Source organism: Scyliorhinus torazame, chromosome 12 (genome assembly GCF_047496885.1).
Source record: "Scyliorhinus torazame isolate Kashiwa2021f chromosome 12, sScyTor2.1, whole genome shotgun sequence".
NCBI lineage: Eukaryota > Metazoa > Chordata > Chondrichthyes > Carcharhiniformes > Scyliorhinidae > Scyliorhinus > Scyliorhinus torazame.
Window position 1 is genome coordinate 176,656,769 of NC_092718.1, and position 19,196 is coordinate 176,675,964.

General features: G+C 46.7%; 1 protein-coding gene across 1 annotated transcript; it reads right to left on the bottom strand.

Moving 5' to 3' along the window:
• Positions 1-274: 274 nt before the first annotated feature.
• Positions 275-18,479, bottom strand: sbds (SBDS ribosome maturation factor). The gene is made up of 5 exons (XM_072469444.1): positions 17,930-18,479; positions 17,424-17,553; positions 9,916-10,116; positions 4,470-4,634; positions 275-662 (listed from the first exon to the last, which is right to left on the bottom strand). The coding sequence occupies exons 1-5, from the start codon at positions 18,055-18,057 to the stop codon at positions 534-536; spliced, it is 753 nt and encodes a 250-aa protein (XP_072325545.1). The 5' UTR covers positions 18,058-18,479; the 3' UTR covers positions 275-533.
• Positions 18,480-19,196: the final 717 nt, after the last annotated feature.

Consider the following 19,196-nt stretch of genomic DNA (forward strand, 5'->3'; position numbering starts at 1 on the left):
GTTAATTTCCCCCTTGACAAGAAATTGTACTGGACCAATTAGGTATAGGCTGTAGGTACAAGAACAGGTCAGAGGCTGGGTATTCTGTCGGGTATGACTCCCTAGCTCCCCAAAGCTTTTCCAGCACCTACAAGGCACATATAAAGAGTTTGAAATAATAATTGCCACTTGCCTGCACAAGCTCCAACTATACTCAAGCTGCAGGACAAAGCAGTCTAATTTATCACCAGGGTACTACTATCATTTGAATGTACAAGTGAAAGAAACAATCGCACAGATTCAATATATATTTTAATTAAATACATTTCTAAGAAATGGAGAAACTCAATCAGAAATCACTTTGGAAAGAACATCAATTAAAGTGGTTAAGGATTAAAAATCGTAATTGCTATTTCATTCATTCATATTGAGCTCCCACTGAAGATGACATGGTCACCTCATACTTATTGGTACAATTATAGTTTAAGAAAACTTAACATGGTTGTGTGGCTTAAGTAGTTTACTGATTTTGGAAGACCAGGGCCCTCTTGCACTTATTCAAGTTTCTCATCACCTTCTTCCACCTCCTTTAAGCTGAGAACTTCCAGTGAAGCTTTTCCCTTTGTTTCACGTCGGATTAGCTCATCAATTTCTCTGAAGCAGCCAGGATCAATTAAACACACCTAGAGTAAAACCGGAAATAATATTATTTCTATAGCTGTGATTTATAAGTAACAGCACAGTAGAAAGTTATTTTAGCTCTTCACATCGGTGCTAGCTTTTCAATTGGAAATTTATCAACATTAAAACTATTGTTTTTAAAATATTTTCCAATACTAATTTATCATCTATTTTAAATTATGTTATATCTCAGCGGTAAAGCATTACAAATTTTAATAATGCTGTATTTAAATAAGTGGACTCTGGTGGGGATCACCTGATAGGAGTGTGGGAGCAGCTGCAAGTTCTGGCTCTGCTCGTCATTTAATCCCTTATTTTATTCTAGCACACATTTTATAATCGTCTTTTTTTGAATACATGTCTTGCACTATGTCCCAAGTTGATCCTGATTGGAGTTCTGCAATGAGAAGCTTAAAATTTAAAAAATAATAATAAAAAATGTTTTCTTTTTTAAGGGTACATATTTTTACCAATTAAGGCAGTGTTCTTCAAACTCGGGGGCGCGACCCGCGGATGGTTCGCGGGCGGGTGTCGGGAGGGGCGCGGAGCCGTCCTTCGCGGCGCTTCTGATCGCGCAAATCCCCGCGCAGCAGCCGGCTTTTATTAACGCCGGCTGCAAGCGGCCTTTAAAATGGCCGCGAATAGTTTTTAAAAAATTCGGCCGCATTGCGCATGATCATCGGCGAGCATGCGCAAAACTATGCCGACGATCAGGTGCGCATGCGCAGTGTGGCCACTATTTTTTTAAAAACGGTCGCAGCTTTTTGTTTTACAAGTTTGAGAGGGGTTTTATTCATTTCTTTTTACAAGATCGGGGGTTTTTATTTAATAAAATTTTATGGAAAAAAATGTAGAACTTTGGACAGATGAAGACTTCATACTTTCCGACACCGGAAGGCTTCATCTTCATCCAACAGGTTCCATAGGAGGAGCGTGTACGAGGGCCAAAGGGACCCAAAACCATTTCCTCCATTTTTGTCAGCAGCAAACAAGGTAAGAGAAAATGGTGGGTCGCTCAGGTTGGCCGGCGTGGGTCGCGAAGGTCGGGTGGGTTGGGTCCCGAAAGTCGGCCGGTTGGTAAAAATGGGTCCCCGGAAAAAAAGTTTGAAGAACACTGAATTAAGGGGCAATTTAGCGTGGCCAATCCACCTACCCCGCATGTCTTTGGGTTGTGGAGATGAGACCCACGCAGTCATGGGGAGAAAGTGAAAACTCCACACAGACAGTTACCCGGGGCTGGGATCAAACTTGGGTCCTTGGTGCAGTGAGGCTGCTGTGCTAACCACTGCACCACTATGCAGCCCATGGATGCTGAGTTATATTGTAGAAAGTCCTTGGCAGTCAGAGAGGGCGGGCATTGCAACCGGCTTGCAGTGGCGTTGTTGCTGGTGAGCGGGCCTTTGCCTCGGTGATGCTGTGAGCATCGGGATGATGGCCGCCATTGAGAATGTTGTTCTGGATGAGGATCTTGTCTCCGTGGCGCAGGTCTTTGGAGCTCACTTTGAGGAATTACGAGGTAGCCATGGGAAAATTATGGAGATGCAGGAGAGAATCCTTGTATTCAATAGAGCATTTTCTCTGGTGAAGGCCCGCCTTTGATTCATTGAGATCATGTTGCATGCTGTGTCATCTATCCTGACGGGTTCCGGAGGTAGGGGCCAGACAAGGAGTATGTGTGTGCCCGGTCCCTGGTGAGAGGTGGGAGGCGAGTTGCCGATTTGAAAATTGGCTGCCAGGCTTTAGTAATCTTGATCTGGACGTTGAACATATCAGGTTCGATGGAGCACAGTGTATCCAGTCTTCGAAGCCTGGGGTCGGTCAGAACCCCGGCCCACTGGCCCTACATGATCCTGTTCTCGATGCTCGTGAGTGGTTGGAGGTGGCTGATCATTCGAGTCATTCTCACCCCCATCTCCCTCCAAGGTGTGAGCAAGAAGGCAAGACTTTCCTGTTATCCTGTACTAGCATAAACTATATTATTGAGTCGATTATGTGAAATGTGGTCTGTACACAATTGTACTCCTTTATTTTATTATGAGCTGTAATCCTTGTGGTTATGGGAAGGGAGTATTTTTTGGACACCCCTTATCTCCTTTATAATGAAGAAGAGTGGAGCCACGGCAGGGTGATGTGTGGTTGGTTCATGTGGAGTTGGGAGGTAGGGCTCGTAAAGTCCTCACTGAGATTGAGGATAGCATCTCCCCTCCTGCCCCCGAGGTGGGTTTGATTAATCCTTGACTTATTTGTTGAAGAAAAAGACTGTTTGCTATGCCTCTACATTGTTGGAGCCCTTTCCTCGTGTGGGGGTAGGTTTAATCGGGGAGTTAGGTACCCTCTTCCATGTGGTTTCCCGAGTGTGCCCCTCGTTGCGGTTGGGTTGAGGCAGCGCTGTCATTTACATTAATATCCTTCTTGTGATGGCGTGCAATGTGGGGCAGTGGGTAATATTCCTAGGTCAACTCGGGCGTTGTTCCCTTCGGGTTTTTTTTTCTCCTCATCTGCATGAGCAGTGTGCTGCTATAAATCCTGGTCCAGTCCGGTGGTCTATGGGAGGTTCCCCTTATTGTGCTGGAGGGGAGGGATTAGACTCCCACACCCAGGGCATCCAAATATTGGGGGTCTTGATGATTCTTATTCTCTTTGGTGAGGGGTCTCCCCAGCTGGGGCTAGTGTAATCATTTCTTTTTGGTACAGATGGGGGTGATACACTGCCCTGGGTGTGATTGATGAGATGCAGGATTGGCTGGGGTGTAGGTTTTGGAGTGTGCTGAAATCCTGGGGGGTACTGATTTCTGTGTGTCAGAATGTGATGGGCTAGGTCCGGTGCTGTGGTTGGTATCTTGTTACCCCCTGTAGCTTGGGTTGTCCCTTCTCAAAGGCACTTATTTGGGACATTCTGAGAGGCTGGCATTTGCTTCTTCTGTGCACGGGGGTCTGGGTTGAGCCAAGCCCTGTACTTCGGTTGATATCCTATTGGTCAGGATGCTTTCTTGTTTGAATGAGCAGCTTGTTCTCTTCATTAATGGGTGATCGGTGTGTGCCGGGGAATTACAGACCCATGGTGTGGTCCTGATCTTTTGTTATCTAGTGATCCACTCGTGGTAGTTCTAGTGCTCCTTTCTTTTTGTTTTCCTGTGAGGTGTTTACGCCACTGATCATAATTTGTTCATGTTGTTTCTGTGCTAGGCTGAGATTGGGGTTATGTTGCGTTGTGTGATATACCCTTTTAGATCTGGAGTTCTTGTGTATTTTCGTTCCATGTTTCCTTTTTTTTGGGGGGGGGGGGGTGGTATGGTATCCATGGAGAGGAAATTGCTGTGTGTCATTGGTGCCTCTGACATGGCTGGAGCGGAGGGAGATATATATTGGACCCGTTGCTGACCCAACTGAGATTTGTTAATTTAGGGTATTAAACAGAGATCTAATGCTCTGTGCAGCTTCAACTGCAAATTGTTTAACTTTCCCCTTTATTCACTTGTGCAAGCTTTGATCGCCTGGAATCAGGTCCAAATATTATGAACAGGGTCATTATTTTATAGAGATTGAATACGTCACATTTTGCTTTCATTGAACAGCATTAAGGAATTTTGACCAGTGCTTAGTTAATTGCAATTCAATATATGTAACTCTGTTCATATTTAGGTCCATTGATCGAGGATGGCTGGATAAATCAAATCCATTTTGATCATGTGGGAATAACGTTTTTAACCAATCTTTGGGTGTACAATGGTCTGTTTTTCTATAAAACCCGCCGTTCAAGGAAAGTGATTATGATTCGTCAGTAAACCAGGAATTTGAGTAAAACTTACAATATCTAAATCCTCAGCAAATTCTTCACTTTCCGTCACTGTAATCAGTGGCTTCAGCTTTTCCTTAAGACGCTTTCCATCCCTTCCTGGGAGCCTGAGTCGGAGTCTCATGTGAGCACGTTCAATCTTCATACTCTCCTTTAGCAGTCTTATTACTTCGAGTGCCTTTGTTTATGGGGGAATTAAAAATACATAATTTTTAACATGCACATTGGACCAACTTATTGGGTAGAATTCATGATAATATCAATGTATTTGAGGGAAAACTGTACACAAACTAATTGGAAACAATTAAGTTTGTTTTAATTACAGTACAGTATTGATATTTGAAAGTTGGTATGTCAGTGTAAAAAATAACTTGTGCATGTTTGACTGCTGTCTATTAGATCTCCTGCCTCAATTTAAGCATTTGATTAACCAGTGGATTGTCCTTTCGTAATCCAAAAACTGCCCAGCTGGACAGTTGCAAAGTCCTGCAAATTGCAAGTACATGATTGACCAGATAATCTGTTCCTTGTGGCAGTTGAGGGATGTATGTTGGCAAGAAAACTGGGAGAAACACAGCTTGAAATAAAATCTCCAAGAAAGATCGCTCATATAGACACTGACATTAGGTTTCTACAAAGATGCAAGAAAGCAGACAAGATCCTGAAAGGCCTACAGATCACAGACCCACTCAAGTCGACCTACACCACAGATTACGCGGAGAGCCTCTGCATTCGCACCTCTCTCACACTCCTCAACCACCTCGTACACCAGCTCTACAGCAGACGCCGAAGCCTGGAAACCAAGGTAAGAGTCCATATTCTCAACTTGCGCTCAGGACGCAGCAGACCATCTGTGGAACACCGCCAAACAGATGAGACAACGATACAACGCCACCTATATGCACACCAAGAACAGGAAGCTTGAGAAACTCGGCATCACCACCAGCAGCAACCAAGCCTCCCCGGTACCACAGGAGAAAACAATACAGGGAAATCTATTGTCAACTTGTCGGACTATACCCTTCAACCAGGCGAAATCAAGTCCTCAGCAGAGAACTCAATTTCTGCACCACCACCAAAATGGACCCCATCAGTCTCGTGGCAGACACGAAAGAATTCATCAGGCGAATGAGGCTCCGGGAGTTCTTCCACAGACCCCAAGAGGCCGATAGAGAACCAAACGAACCGGAACAGCAGACCGAGAGACCTGTGGTGTGACAACCGAAGAGGAAAGAGTCGAATTAGACCCCTCCAGAAGGCCGCTGCCCTAGACTCGACATGTATGCTCACATTAGTAGTTGTGTCAATGCCAGATTCATCAGTCACATTCACAAGACAGCCCCGAATGGCACCCAAGCGCAGCACAATGCCATCCGCGCTCTCAAGACCAACGCAACATCGTCATCAAACCAGCAGAAAGGAGGGGCCACCATCTTACTGAGCAGAACAGACTACTGCAAAGAAGTGTACCGACAACTCAACAACCAGAAATACTACAGGCAGTTACCCGCAGATCTGACCGAGGAACACGCCCGCCAACTGAACAGACTGATCGAGAACTTGGATCCAGACCTTCAGAGCACCCTATATGCTCTCATCCCACGTACTCCCTGCGATGGAGATCTCTATCGCCTCCCGAAAATATACAAGACCAACACACCAGGCCGTCCTATTGTATCAGGCAATGGGACCGTGTGAGAACCTCTCTGGCTACATCGAGGGCATCTTTAAACCCATCGTACAAGGAACACCCAGCTTCTGTCGCGATACAACGGACTTAAGAACATAGAACATACAGTGCAGAAGGAGGCCATTCGGCCCATCAAGTCTGCACCGACCCACTTAAGCCTTCATTTCCACCCTATCCCCCTAACCCAATAATTCCTCCTAACCTTTTTTGGACACTAAGGGCAATTTAGCGTGGCCAATCCTCCTAACCTGCACATCTGTGGACTGTGGGAGGAAACCGGAGCACCCGGAGGAAACCCACGCAGACACGGGGAGAACGTGCAGACTCCGCACAGACAGTGACCCAGCAGGGCATTGAACCTGGGACCCTGGCGCTGTGAAGCCACAGTGCTAACCACTATGCTACCGTGCCCCCCAAACATATCCCCAAAAAACATGTTGCATTTGCCTACTGAACATTAATTCATCGGCTGTGATGGCTTGAGGATGGGAAACACGGTGCAGTGTTTGTATTCCCTGCTTGCATCTTAAATGAAATTTACAGCATTGAAATAGGCTATTTGCCCCCATCTCATCCATGTTGATTTTCAAGTCTCCTCTCACCCTACTTGATCACAGTGTCAGGGTAACATTCAGCTTCTATCTTCCTCATGTGTTTACCAAGTTCCTTGAATGCATCTGTACTCAAATCATAGAATGGTCACAGCACAGGAGGCCATTCAGCACATTGTCTTTGTGTCAGTTCTCTACAACTCAGCTAGTCCCATTCCTCCAACGTCTCCCTGCAAAATCTTTTTTCTTCAGGTAATTGTCCACTTGCATTTTTGAAAACACAATTGAATATGTCTCCACCACATGCTCAGGCAGTGCATTCCAGACCAAGCCACTTGCGACACAAATGGATTTTTCCTCATGTTGCCTCTGGTTCTCAACTTCTGCAAGAGGGAACAGTTTCTCCCGTCTAACAAATTTTCTCTCAACATTCTCTTCTCCAAGGAGAACAACCCCAGCGTCACCAATCTATCTACATAACTGAAATCTCATCCTCAGAACCATTCTCGTAAATGTTTTCTGTACCCTTTGTAAAACCTTCATATCCTTCCTGCTGAGGCTGTGTTTTATGAAGGTTTACAACTTTCTTGTTTTTGTACTCTGTGCCCCTATGTCTAAAACCTAGGCTTCAATAGAATTTTACTGTTTTCTCCCAACCTCTCGTTCCATCTTCAATGATGTATGTGCCTGTATACCCTGGTCCCTCTGCTCCTGCTTTTCCTTTATAATTGTACCCTCTATTTTATGTCATCTCTCCTCGTTCTTCACCAAAATCTTTCACTTCACACGTCTCTACATTCATCTGTCACGTGTCTTTCAATTCCTCCCGCCTCTTTATATCCTCATTAAGTCAATCACTATCCCCCTCACAATACTACCAAATCTTGCATCTTACAGAAGCTCAGCACCTATAGACCAGTTGAATCAGGAACATTCCTTGTCACAATGGATGTCTCGGCACTCTACACCAGCATCCCCCATGACGACAGCATTGCTGCAACTGCCTCAGTACTCAACACCAACAACTGCTAATCTCCATACGCAATTCTGCAACTCATCCGCTTGGATTACAACGTCTTTACCTTCGACAACAATTTCTTCATCCAGACACACTGAACAGCCATGGGGACCAAACTCGCACCTCAATATGCCAACATCTTCAGGCACAAGTTTAAACAAGCCCTCCTCACTGCACAGGGCCTTCAACCGATGTTATACACCAGATACATCGATGACATTGTTTTCCTTTGGACCCACGGTGAAGAATCACTGAAACGACTACACAATGACATCAATAAGTTCCATCCCACCATCAGACTCACCATGACTACTCTCCAGAATCGGTTGCATTCTTGGATACACTCATCTCCATCAAGGACGGTCACCTCAGTACTTTGCTTTACCGCAAGCCCACGGATAACCTCACGATGCTCCACTTCTCCAGCTTCCACCCTTAACACATTAAAGAAGCCATCCCCTATGGACGAGCCCTCTGTATACACAGGATTTGCTCAGACGAGGAGGAGTGTAACAGACATCTACAGACGCTGAAAGATGCCCTCGTATGAACAGGATATGGCGCTCGACTCATCGATCGATAGTTCCAACGCGCCACAGCAATAAACTGCACCGACCTGCTCAGAAGACAAACATGGGACACAACTGACAGAGTACCCTTCGTCGTCCAGTACTTCCCCAGAACGGAGAAACTGCGACATTTCTTCGCAGCCTTCAACACGTCATCGATGAAGACGAACATCTTGCCAAGGTCATCCCAACACCCCCACTACTTGCCTTCAAACAACCGCGCAACCTCAAACAAACCATTGTTTGCAGCAAACTACCCAGCCTTCAGAACAGCGACCATGGCACCACACAACCCTGCCATGGCAATCTCTGCAAGATGTGCCAGGTCATCGACATGGGTATCACTATTACACGCGAGACCACCACCCACCAGGTACATGGTACATACTCGTGCGACTCGGCCAACGTTGTCTATCTCATACACTGCAAGAAAGGATGTCCCGAATCGTGGTACATTGGCGAGACCATGCAGACGCTGCGACAACGGATGAACGGACATCGCACGACAATCGCCAGGCAGGAATGTTCCCTTCCAGTCGGGGAACACTTCAGCAGTCAAGGGCATTCAGCCTCTGATCTTCGGGTAAGCATTCTCCAAGGTGGCCTTCAGGACGTGCGACAGCGCAGAATCGCCGAGCAGAAACATATAGCCAAGTTCCGCACACATGAGTGCGGCCTCAACCGGGACCTGGGATTCATGTCACCTTACATTCACCCCCCCACCATCTGGCCTGGGCTTGCGAAATCCTACCAACTGTCCTGCCTTGAGACAATTCACACCTCTTTAACCTGTGATTATCCTACTCTCCAGTTGCTCTGTCTGGACCTGTAGACTTAATTACCTGCAAAGAATTGCATTCAAAGTATCGTATTGCATCTTTGACTTTGTCTATATATATGTTTCTGGAACCTACCTCTTCATTCACCTGAGGAAGGAGCAGTGCTCTGAAAGCGAGTGTTTCAAAACAAACATGTTGGACTTTAACCTGGTGTTGTAAGACTTCTTACTTAAAATAAAAGTGTGTGATTTTTGATGTCCAGCTGGGCAACAATGCTCAATTCTGCACAGAACCCTAAATCCACATTTATGTGCTCACAGCGAAGAATGCAATTGACCATTACCATGTCAGGGCAAAGAGGAATGAACAGAAAAATGCCAGCCGTGCCCTAATCCCACGAATGGTCAAAGGAAGTGTGTAATAGGACTGGAACTGCATAACTTTAAGAAGAAAGGGTGACCAACTGAATCAAGCGGATCGTTCCAAAATGTAATTAAAAATTGAGAGCAACTTACAAAAGTTGTTCAATAAATGGATTCTCACATTTTATATTAAAACCTATCAAAAAGCAGTCAGATGGTACGAAATAGCAAAGTTTAGAAGGTGCTGTAGCAAGATTAAACAAATGGTTTATAGGACATACAAATAAACTAATTTAACCATGTAAAACAAAGCTTACATTGCTAGATATAGCATATTATATGTAGCTGAAGTGGTTCTCCCCTTTGAAGCAGGCAACCACTTCAATACCTTTTGGAAGTCTTATTCTACTGATGGAGATCCGTAACTATCAAAACATATTCATATAAACAAGTACCATTTTTCCCAAGTCAATGTCCAATGTGAATCTACCTGCTGTTTTGTACTCTTGTTGGCTTTCACAGAGTAGTGGATGTCTTTCATGGCTCGCTCAATCAGGTTTACAGTGTAAGGTCTCTTAGTTTCAGGGTTGACACACTTCTCCACAACTATAGTCGCTATATCTCTGAACATTTGTTCGAGCTGTGCATGTCGCTCCTTATCGGATACTTGCAATTCACCCTTGGCCAGAATCTGTAAAAGAACACATTTAGATGTACTTGAAGTTTAATTTTGATATAAAAACAGAACTCGTCCACTAAGCTGACACAATCAAGATTGTTATGAAGATAGGCATCAATATTTAATTTTTTTGACCAGCTTCTCTCTCAGTTTGGGACTTGACAGAGTCTGGAATATCCTTGATTCACATATATTTTTGTTGTTAATGCAATACAGCTGCATGATATAACATCAATGTTTATTATAAAGGATTACAGAGAACTTTACAGCGCAGTACAGGCCCTTCGGCCCTCGATGTTGCGCCGAGATTACAGCTAACGTGTAAACATTTTTTCAGTGTGCCAAATTAAGTTAAACTGGATCACTTCCATTCATTTCTCAATCAATATGTCACTCAAAAATGTACATCATTCACCCGGGAAAGAGGGAGTATTCCTTTCTCTCGCATGCATACAGGTTTTATTCCAGAATTGACATTTTTGTGGTGAGCCAGGCGGTTCTGATGCGGGTGGAAGGTGCAATGTCATGAGAATGTCGCTTCAAGAAATAGTTAGCTGCTCATGTTACTGCAGTGATGTCAGTGTGTGGGTGGAGCGGAGCTCTGGTTCTGCTTTTTAGTTTCACTTTGAGAAAAGCTTGGGTGTGTCTGTCTTTTTGGTTTCGTTTTCAGTGTGTTGCAGCTGAAGTCAGCCAAAGCAGCTGTACTGTTGAGCTCTCTGCCATGAAGGACTATCTCTTAATCATTTGGTGAATTCAGAAATTTAAATGTTTTCAGTATTGAATGTAAACCCTGATGTGCTCCTGTTTAAAGGTTTGTTAAGTCTTTTGGGTGTAAAAGGACAGCATACAGGTTACTTAGTGTTGTATTCTTTGGGGGTTATCTTTGAATTAATGGTTGCTAAGATATTCACTTTGTTTTAAAAAGATTAACTTGAGTTCATAGAATAAACATTGTTTTGTTTTAAAATAATGCTGTACCGCACCTCTAGAGTGGGCCGTGTGCTCCCCATACCACAATCTATTAAAAGTTGTGGGTCAGCTGAACTCCATGATGCACTTTGGGGTTCTCTAAACCCTGGCCCATAACAGCGGGAATAGTGATTGCGGACCATGCTCCTCACTTTCTAGACATGAGACATTGTTCGGGTCAGCGCAGGGGCTGGGGTGGAGGCTAGATTCAGGGCTTTTGGTTGACAAGGAGTTTGGTGTAAAGGTGACGATTAAGAAGTATTGGTTGAGTTCAATCAGAATGGGGAGGTATCAGCAGCCACGTTTTGACAGGCCTTGAAAGCAGTGGTCCAGGGGGAAATTATTTTGTTCAAGGCCCATAACAAGAGGCTGAGGAGGAGGGAGCTTTGGCGACTGATGGACGAGATAGTTGAGGTGGATAGGAGGTATTCTGTGGCCGCCACAAAGGAGTTGTTGGCGGAAAGAAAGAAGTTGCAGGGGCTGTTTGACTGGTTGACGACGGGTAGGGTGGTGGATCAGCTACGGCGGGTGAGGGTGTTGCAGCATGAGTATGGGGAGAAGGCGAGTCGCATGCTGGCCTACTAACTGTGGCGACAGGCAGCTTTGAGAGAAATTCTTCAGGTGAGGGTGGGGGTAACATGGTGTCGGATCCGGAGAGGATAAATGAGGGTTCAAGGCGACAGAGCTGGCACCCACCTTTTGGACATGTTCAGTGGAACAGTGGAAAAGGGGGAGTTTCTGGCGATATTGGCACAGGCATCAATTCTGGAGGCGATGGTGTCCATGGACGCAGAGAAGGCCTTTGACCAGATAGAGTGGAGGTATCGGTTTGAGATCCTGGGGAGGTTTGGGCCGAGGTTTATGGTATGGATTTTGGGTTCATTGTTTACAAATAACATGATATATATTTTTTTAAATTTAGAGTACCCAATTCATTTTTTCCCATTGAGACAATTTACGTGGCCAATTCACCTACCCTGCACATCTTCAGATTGTGGGGGCGAAACCCACGCAAACACAGGGAGAATGTGCAAACTCCACACGGACAGTGACCCAGAGCTGGGATCGCACCTGGGACCTCGGCGCCGTGAGGCAGCAGTGCTAACCACTACCCCACCGTGCTGCCCAAATTACATGATATTTAAATATATTAAATTTTTATAGTTCTTATATTTAGTCCAAAAAAAGGACAAATCCAATTACCGTCCCATCAGTCTACTCCCAATCAACAAAATGATGGAAGGTGTCATCGACATTGCGATCAAACTGCTCTAATACAGCAATAACCTGATTACTCATGTTAAGTGTGAGTTCCGCCAGATCCAGCCTCATTACAGCCTTGGTCCAAATATCAACAAAAGAGCTGGATGCAATAGGATGAGGCAAGACTGACTGCCCTTGACACAATGCACTCAACTGAATGTGGCATCAAGAAGCCCTAGGAAAACTGAAGTCAATGGGAATGGGGGAAAACATTCCACTGGTTGGAATTATACCTAGCGCAAAGGGAAGATTTCCATAGAATTTTTTCCACAGAATCCAACAGTGCAGGAAGAGGCTATTTGGCCCATAAGAGTCTGCACTGACCCTCCAAAAGAACACCCTGCCTCGTCCCACTACCCGCCCCATCCCGTTAATCCCACCTAAACTGCACATTTTTTGGACTGCGGGAGGAAACCGGAATACCCAGAGGAAACCCATGCAGACACGGGGAGAATGTGGAAACTTCACAGTCACCCAAGGCCAGAATCGAACCCGCGTCCCTGGCGCTGTGAGACAACAGTGCTAACCATTGTGCCACCCACAAGATGATTGTGATTGAGGCCAATTATCTGAGCCCGAGAACATCACTGCAGGAGTTCCAATACACACAAGCCAGGCAAAGACCATCTCCAACAAAATAATGTAATGACATTCAATGGCATTACCATAGCTGAAGGTCAAACACAATATCCTTCAAATAGGGTTAGCACAGGGCTAAATCGCTGGCTTTGAAAGCAGACCAAGGCAGGCCAGCAGCACGGTTCAATTCCCGTATCAGCCTCCCCAAACAGGTGCCGGAATGTGGCGACTAGGGGCTTTTCACAGTAACTTCATTTGAAGCCTACTTGTGACAATATGTGATTTTCATTTCATTTCATTTCATTGACCAGAAACTGAACTGGATCAGTCAAATAAATATTGTTTTTCTTGGAGGTCAGAGGCTGGGAATTCTCCAGCAAGTAACTCACCTCCTGACTGCCCAAAGCCTGCCTACCATCTACAAGGCACAAGTCAGGAGTGTGATGGAATACTCTCTACTTGCCTGGATGAGTGCAACCCCCAACAACACCCAAGATGTTTAGCACTTGCCAGGACAAGGCAACCAGCTGCTTGCTTTGGCACCCTATCCACCCCTTAAACATTAATTCCCTCCACCACCAACACACAGTGGCAGCAGTGGGTACCATATTCGAGTTGCATGACAGCAACTTTCAAACCTGCGACTTGAAATGAAAATTGCTTGTCACAACTAGGCTTCAAATGAAGTTACTGTGAAAAGCCCCTAGTCGCCACATTCCAGCACCTGTTCGGGGAGGCTGGTACGGGAATTGAACCGTGCTGCTGGCCTGCCTTGGTCTGCTTTCAAAGCCACCGATTTAGCCCTGTGCTAAACCAGCCCCTATTCTACCATCTAGAAGGAAATGGGCAGCAAATGCATGGAAACCCAACAGCTGCAAGTTCCCCATCAAGTCACACATCATCCTGACTTAGAACTATATCGCTGTCAATCTCAAGGGTTGTAATCTCAGGATTACTCCCTGTGCCACGTGCCAGTGAGGCTAGAAATAGGAAGATAGAGCAGCTAAACATGTGGCTAAACAGCTGGTGTAGGAGGGAGGGTTTCAGTTATCTGGACCACTGGGAGCTCTCCTGGGCAGGTGTGACCTGTATAAGAAGGATGGGTTGCATCCAAACTGGACAGGCATAAATATCCTGGCCGTGAGGTTTGCTAGTGTCACACGGGAGGGTTTAAACTAGTATGGCAGGGGGGTGGGTACGGGAGCAATAGGTCAGAAGATGAAAACATTGAGGGAGAACGAGGAAATAGGGCCACTATGGCTCTGAGGAAGAGCAGACAGGGAGATGTTGCTGAAAATAGCGGGACTGGTGGCCTGAACTGCATTTGTTTTAATGCAAGAAGTATAGCAGGTAAGGCAGATGAACTTAAGAGCTTGGATTAGTACTTGGAACTATGATGTTGTTGCCATTACAGAGACCTGGTTGAGGGAAGGACAGGATTGGCAGCTAAACATTCGAGGATTTAGATGTTTCAGGCGGGATAGAGGGAGAGGTAAAAGGGATGGAGGAGTTGCGCTCCTGGTTAGGGAGAATATCACTACGGGAGGACACCTCAGAGGCAGCGAGGCTATATGGGTAGAGATCAGGAATAAGGAGGGTGCAGTCACAATGTTGGGGGTCTACTACAGGCCTCCCAACAGCCAACGGGAGATAGAGGAGCAGATAGGTAGACTGATTTTGGAAAGGGGTAAAAGCAACAGGGTTGTTGTGATGGGAGACTTCAACTTCCCCAATATTGACTGGGATTCACTTAGTGCTAGGGGCTTGGACGGGACAGAGTTTGAAAGGAGCATCAAGGAGGACTTCTTAAAACAATATGTAGATAGTCCAACTAGGGAAGGGGCTGCACTGGACCTGGTATTGGGGAATGAGCCCGGCCAGGGGTTAGAAGTTTCAGTAGGGGAGCATTTCGTGAACAGTGACCACAATTCAGTAAGATTTAAAGTGCTGGTGGACAAGGATAAGAGTGGGCCTAGGGTGAATGTGCTAAATTGGGGGAAGGCTAATTATAACAATATTAGGTGGGAACTGAAGAACATAATTGGGGGCGGATGTTTGAGGGTAAATCAACATCTGACATGTGTGAGGCTTTCAAATGTCAGTTGAAAGGAATTCAGGACCGGCATGTTCCTGTGAGGAAGAAGGATAAATATGGCAAATTTCGAGATCCTTGGATAACGAGGGATATTGTAGGCCTCGTCAAAAAGAAAAAGGAGGCATTTGTCAGGGCTAGAAGGCTGGGGACAGACAAAGCCTGTGTGGAATATAAGGAAAGTAGGAAGGAACTTAAGCAAGGAGTCAGGAGGGCTAAAAGGGGTCATGAAAAGTCATTGGCAGATAGGGTTAAGGAAAATCCCATGGCTTTTTACACATACATAAAAGCAAGAGGGTAGCGCACTGAAGGACAGGGGAGGGAATCTATGTGGAGAGCCAGAGGAAATGGGTGAGGTACTAAATGAATACTTTGCATCAGTATTCACCAAAGAGAAGGAATTGGTAGATGTTGAGTCTGGAGAAGGGTGTGTAGATAGCCTAGGTCACATTGAGATCCAAAAAGACGAGGTGTTGGACGTCTTGAAAAATATTAAGGTGGATAAGTCCCAAGGGCCTGATGGGGTCTACCCCAGAATACTGAAGGAGGCAAGAGAGGAAATTACTGAGGCCTTGACAGAAATCTTTGGATCCTCACTGTCTTCAGGTGATGTCCCAGGGGACTGGAGAATAGCCAATGTCGTTCCTTTGTTTAAGAAGGGTAGCAAGGATAATCCAGGGAACTACAGGCCTTACGTCAGTGGTAGGGAAATTACTGGAGAGAATTCTTCGAGACAGGATCTACTCCCATTTGGAAGCAAGGGGTCGTATTAGCGAGAGGCAACACGGTTTTGTGAAGGGGAGTTCGTGTCTCACTAACTTGATAGTGTTTTTCGAGGAGGTCACAAAGATGATTGATGCAGGTAGGGCAGTGGATGTTGTCTAGATGGACTTCAGTAAGGCCTTTGACAAGGTCCCTCATGGCAGACTGGTACAGAAGGTGAAGTCACACGGGATCAGAGGTGAGCTGGCAAGATGGATAAGGAACTGGCTAGGTCACAGAAGGCAGAGTAGCAATGGAAGGGTGCTTTTCTGATCGGAGGGCTGTGACTAGTGGTGTTCCGCAGGGATCAGTGCTGGCACCTTTGCTGTTCGTAGTATACATCAATGATTTGGAGGAAAATGTAACTGGTTTGATTAAGTTTGCGGACGACACAAAGGTTGGTGGAATTGCAGATAGCAATGAGGACTGAGAGAGGATACAGCAGGATTTAGATCGTTTGGAGACTTGGGCGGCTAGATGGCAGATGGAGTTTAATCCAGACAATGGGAGGTAATGCATTTTGGAAGGTCTAATACAGGTAGGAAATATACAGTGAATGGTAGAACCCTCAAGAGTATTGACAGTCAGAGAGATCTTGGTGTACAGGTCCACAGGTCACTGAAAGGGGCAACACAGGTGAAGAAGGTAGTCAAGAAGGCATACGGCATGCTTGCCTTCATTGGCCGGTGCATTGAGTATATAAATTGGCATGTTGCAGCTGTATAGAACCTTAGTTAGGCCACACTTGGAGTATCGTGTTCAATTCTGGTCGTCACACTACCAGAAGGATGTGGAGGCTTTTGAGAAGGTGCAGAAGAGATTTACCAGGATGTTGCCTGGCATGGAGGGCATTAGCTATGAGGAGAGGTTGAATAAACTTGGTTTGTTCTCACTGGAACGAAGGAGGTTGAGAGGCAACCTAATAGAGGTCTACAAAATTGAGGGGCATAGACAGAGTGGATAGTCAGAGACTTTGTCCCAGGGTAAAGGGGTCAATTACTAGGGGGCATAGGTTTAAGGTGCGAGGGGCAAGGTTAAGAGGAGAGGTACGAGGAAAGTTTTTTTTTTTTTTTTTTACACAGAGGGTAGTGGGTGCCTGGAACTCGCTGCCGGAGGAGGTGGTGGAAGCAGGGACGACAGTGACATTTAAGGGGCATCTTGACAAATAAATGAATAGGATGGGAATAGAGGGATATGGACCCCGAATGTGTAGAAGATTTTGGTTTGGATGGGCAGCCTGGTCGGCGCAGGCTCGTAGGGCCAAAGGGCCTCTTCCTGTGCTGTACTTTTCTTTGTTCTTTCACTGTCGCTGGGTCAAAATCCTGGACTCCCTTCTTGACAGCACTGTGAATGTAGCTGCATAAACATACTGCAATTGTTGAAGAAGGTGGCTCTCTGCCACCTTCTCGGGGCAAATAGGGATGGACAATAAATGCTGCTCTTGCCAGCAATGCTCATGTCCCACAGAAGAATAAAAATCACACGCTTATTGTTTAATTTTACGGCAAGTATTGTCACAGATCATGAAGATAAACTAATTCATTGCCAATTTTTAAAAAATCAATAAATGAATCCAAAAGTTGAGCTTCTGTTGAATATTTAAATAGACAGTTTGCATTGTGAACTCATCTTGTTGTAATTTCTCAAAACTGACCTGTTTACATATTTCAGTCAGTTCATCTGTCTGAAAAGCTGCAACGCAATCCTCTTTCTTTGACACCTGCCCTTTTGACACATTTGTAAAGACGGTGTGAGTTTGAAGAACTTCATCAAGATCCTTTTCACTGAAAATGCACAAAAGGTAATGCTGAGAGAAGAAATGTTGCTGATGAAAGCCACACTTTCTAAATGACCCAAAGTTCTCTCCCCACCAAGGCAATCTGATTTAAAAGTTTTTCATCACCCTGTACGCTGATCTTTCCCCAGCTGCAGAGTGCAAATTGGATGACTGGACTCGACAGACAGAATCCTACATAAAATGATGCTTTAGATTCACATTTTCGGGACAGAGACTTTCTGGATCAAAAGATAGGATGTCACCCTGCTGTGGGGAGACAGCAGCACCAGATTACAATTCTAAAACATGCTCTAAATGGTATGATTTAATTCTATTATAAAGTGGACTATGAATCCCCAGAGTGTAGGGAAGCAGATACTCACGCTCCGCTCCTCCAGCTCATCACCTTATTCTTGTAACAGGCGATTTCAAAGCGTTTGCCGGCTCTCTTCATGCGGACAATCGCCACATTGGTCAGGCGGATCTGGTTGGTGGGAGTGAAGATGGACATTGTGTCCGGGAGCTGAGCCCCAAATCACCGGCCTGAACCCCGGCTCCTCTGCCTCGGCCTGGATTAGTCTCCGGGCCCCCGGCTCCTCTGCCTCGGCCTGGATTAGTCTCCGGGCCCCCGGCTCCTCTGCCTCGGCCTGGATTAGTCTCCGGGCCCGCGGCTCCTCTGTCTCGGCCTGGATTAGTCTCCGGGCCCCCGGCTCCTCTGCCTCGGGAAGCTCCACAAATTGCTGGACTCGCGGCTCTCGCTCGCCCGCCCGGCCCAGTGATCACTCCGACCCCGATTTGTTTTAATTATTTGGAATTTAATGTCAACGCGACGATATGTCCGGCCCGGGAGAAACAGGAAGTTCCGGCAACAAGGTGTCCGGGGGACACGTTAACCTGCAGCACATTGTTGCATCACGGGGGAGGGGTCAAGGCCACGGGGAGAGGGGATGGGGGGGCCAAAGCCACGGGGAGAGGGGAGGGGCCAAGGCCACGGGGAGGGGGAGGGGCCAAGGCCACGGGGAGGGGGAGGGGCCAAGGCCACGGGGAGGGGGAGGGGCCAAGGCCACGGGGAGGGGGAGGGGCCAAGGCCACGGGGAGGGGGAGGGGGAGGGGCCAAGGCCACGGGGAGGGGGAGGGGCCAAGGCCACGGGGAGGGGGAGGGGCCAAGGCCACGAGGAGAGGGGAGGGGGTCAAGGCCACGGGGAGAGGGGAGGGGTCAAGGCCACGGGGAGGGGGTCAAGGCCATGGGGAGAGGGGAGGGGTCAAGGCCATGGGGAGAGGGGAGGGGCCAAGGCCATGGGGAGAGGGGAGGGGGCCAAGGCCACGGGGAGAGGAGAGGGGAGGGGGTCAAGGCCACGGGGAGAGGGGAGGGGTCAAGGCCATGGGGAGAGGGGAGGGGTCAAGGCCATGGGGAGAGGGGAGGGGTCAAGGCCATGGGGAGAGGTCAAGGCCATGGGGCAGGGTCAAGAGCTTGGGAAGGGGTCATAGGGCGGCATGGCAATGGTTAGCACTGTTGCTTCACAGTGCCAGGAACCTGTGGTAAACCACTGTTGCACCTCTATTAGGTGATGTATGGTCGGACCTGTACTACAGGTATATTGGTAGTCTCTGCCAATATGTGTGTCCTCCATGCTGCAGCCATTTTGCCAG

What these genes read in the sequence shown, in the direction of transcription:
- sbds (XM_072469444.1), bottom strand. Translation starts at nt 18,057, where the DNA reads ATGTCCATCTTCACTCCCACCAACCAGATCCGCCTGACCAATGTGGCG. An exon ending in TGACTGAAATATGTAAACAG is followed by an intron (nt 10,117 to 17,423) that starts GTCAGTTTTGAG and finishes GTTCTTTTACAG; the next exon opens with ATTCTGGCCAAGGGTGAATT. An exon ending in TTGCTGAGGATTTAGATATT is followed by an intron (nt 663 to 4,469) that starts GTAAGTTTTACT and finishes GTTTTACTCTAG; the next exon opens with GTGTGTTTAATTGATCCTGG.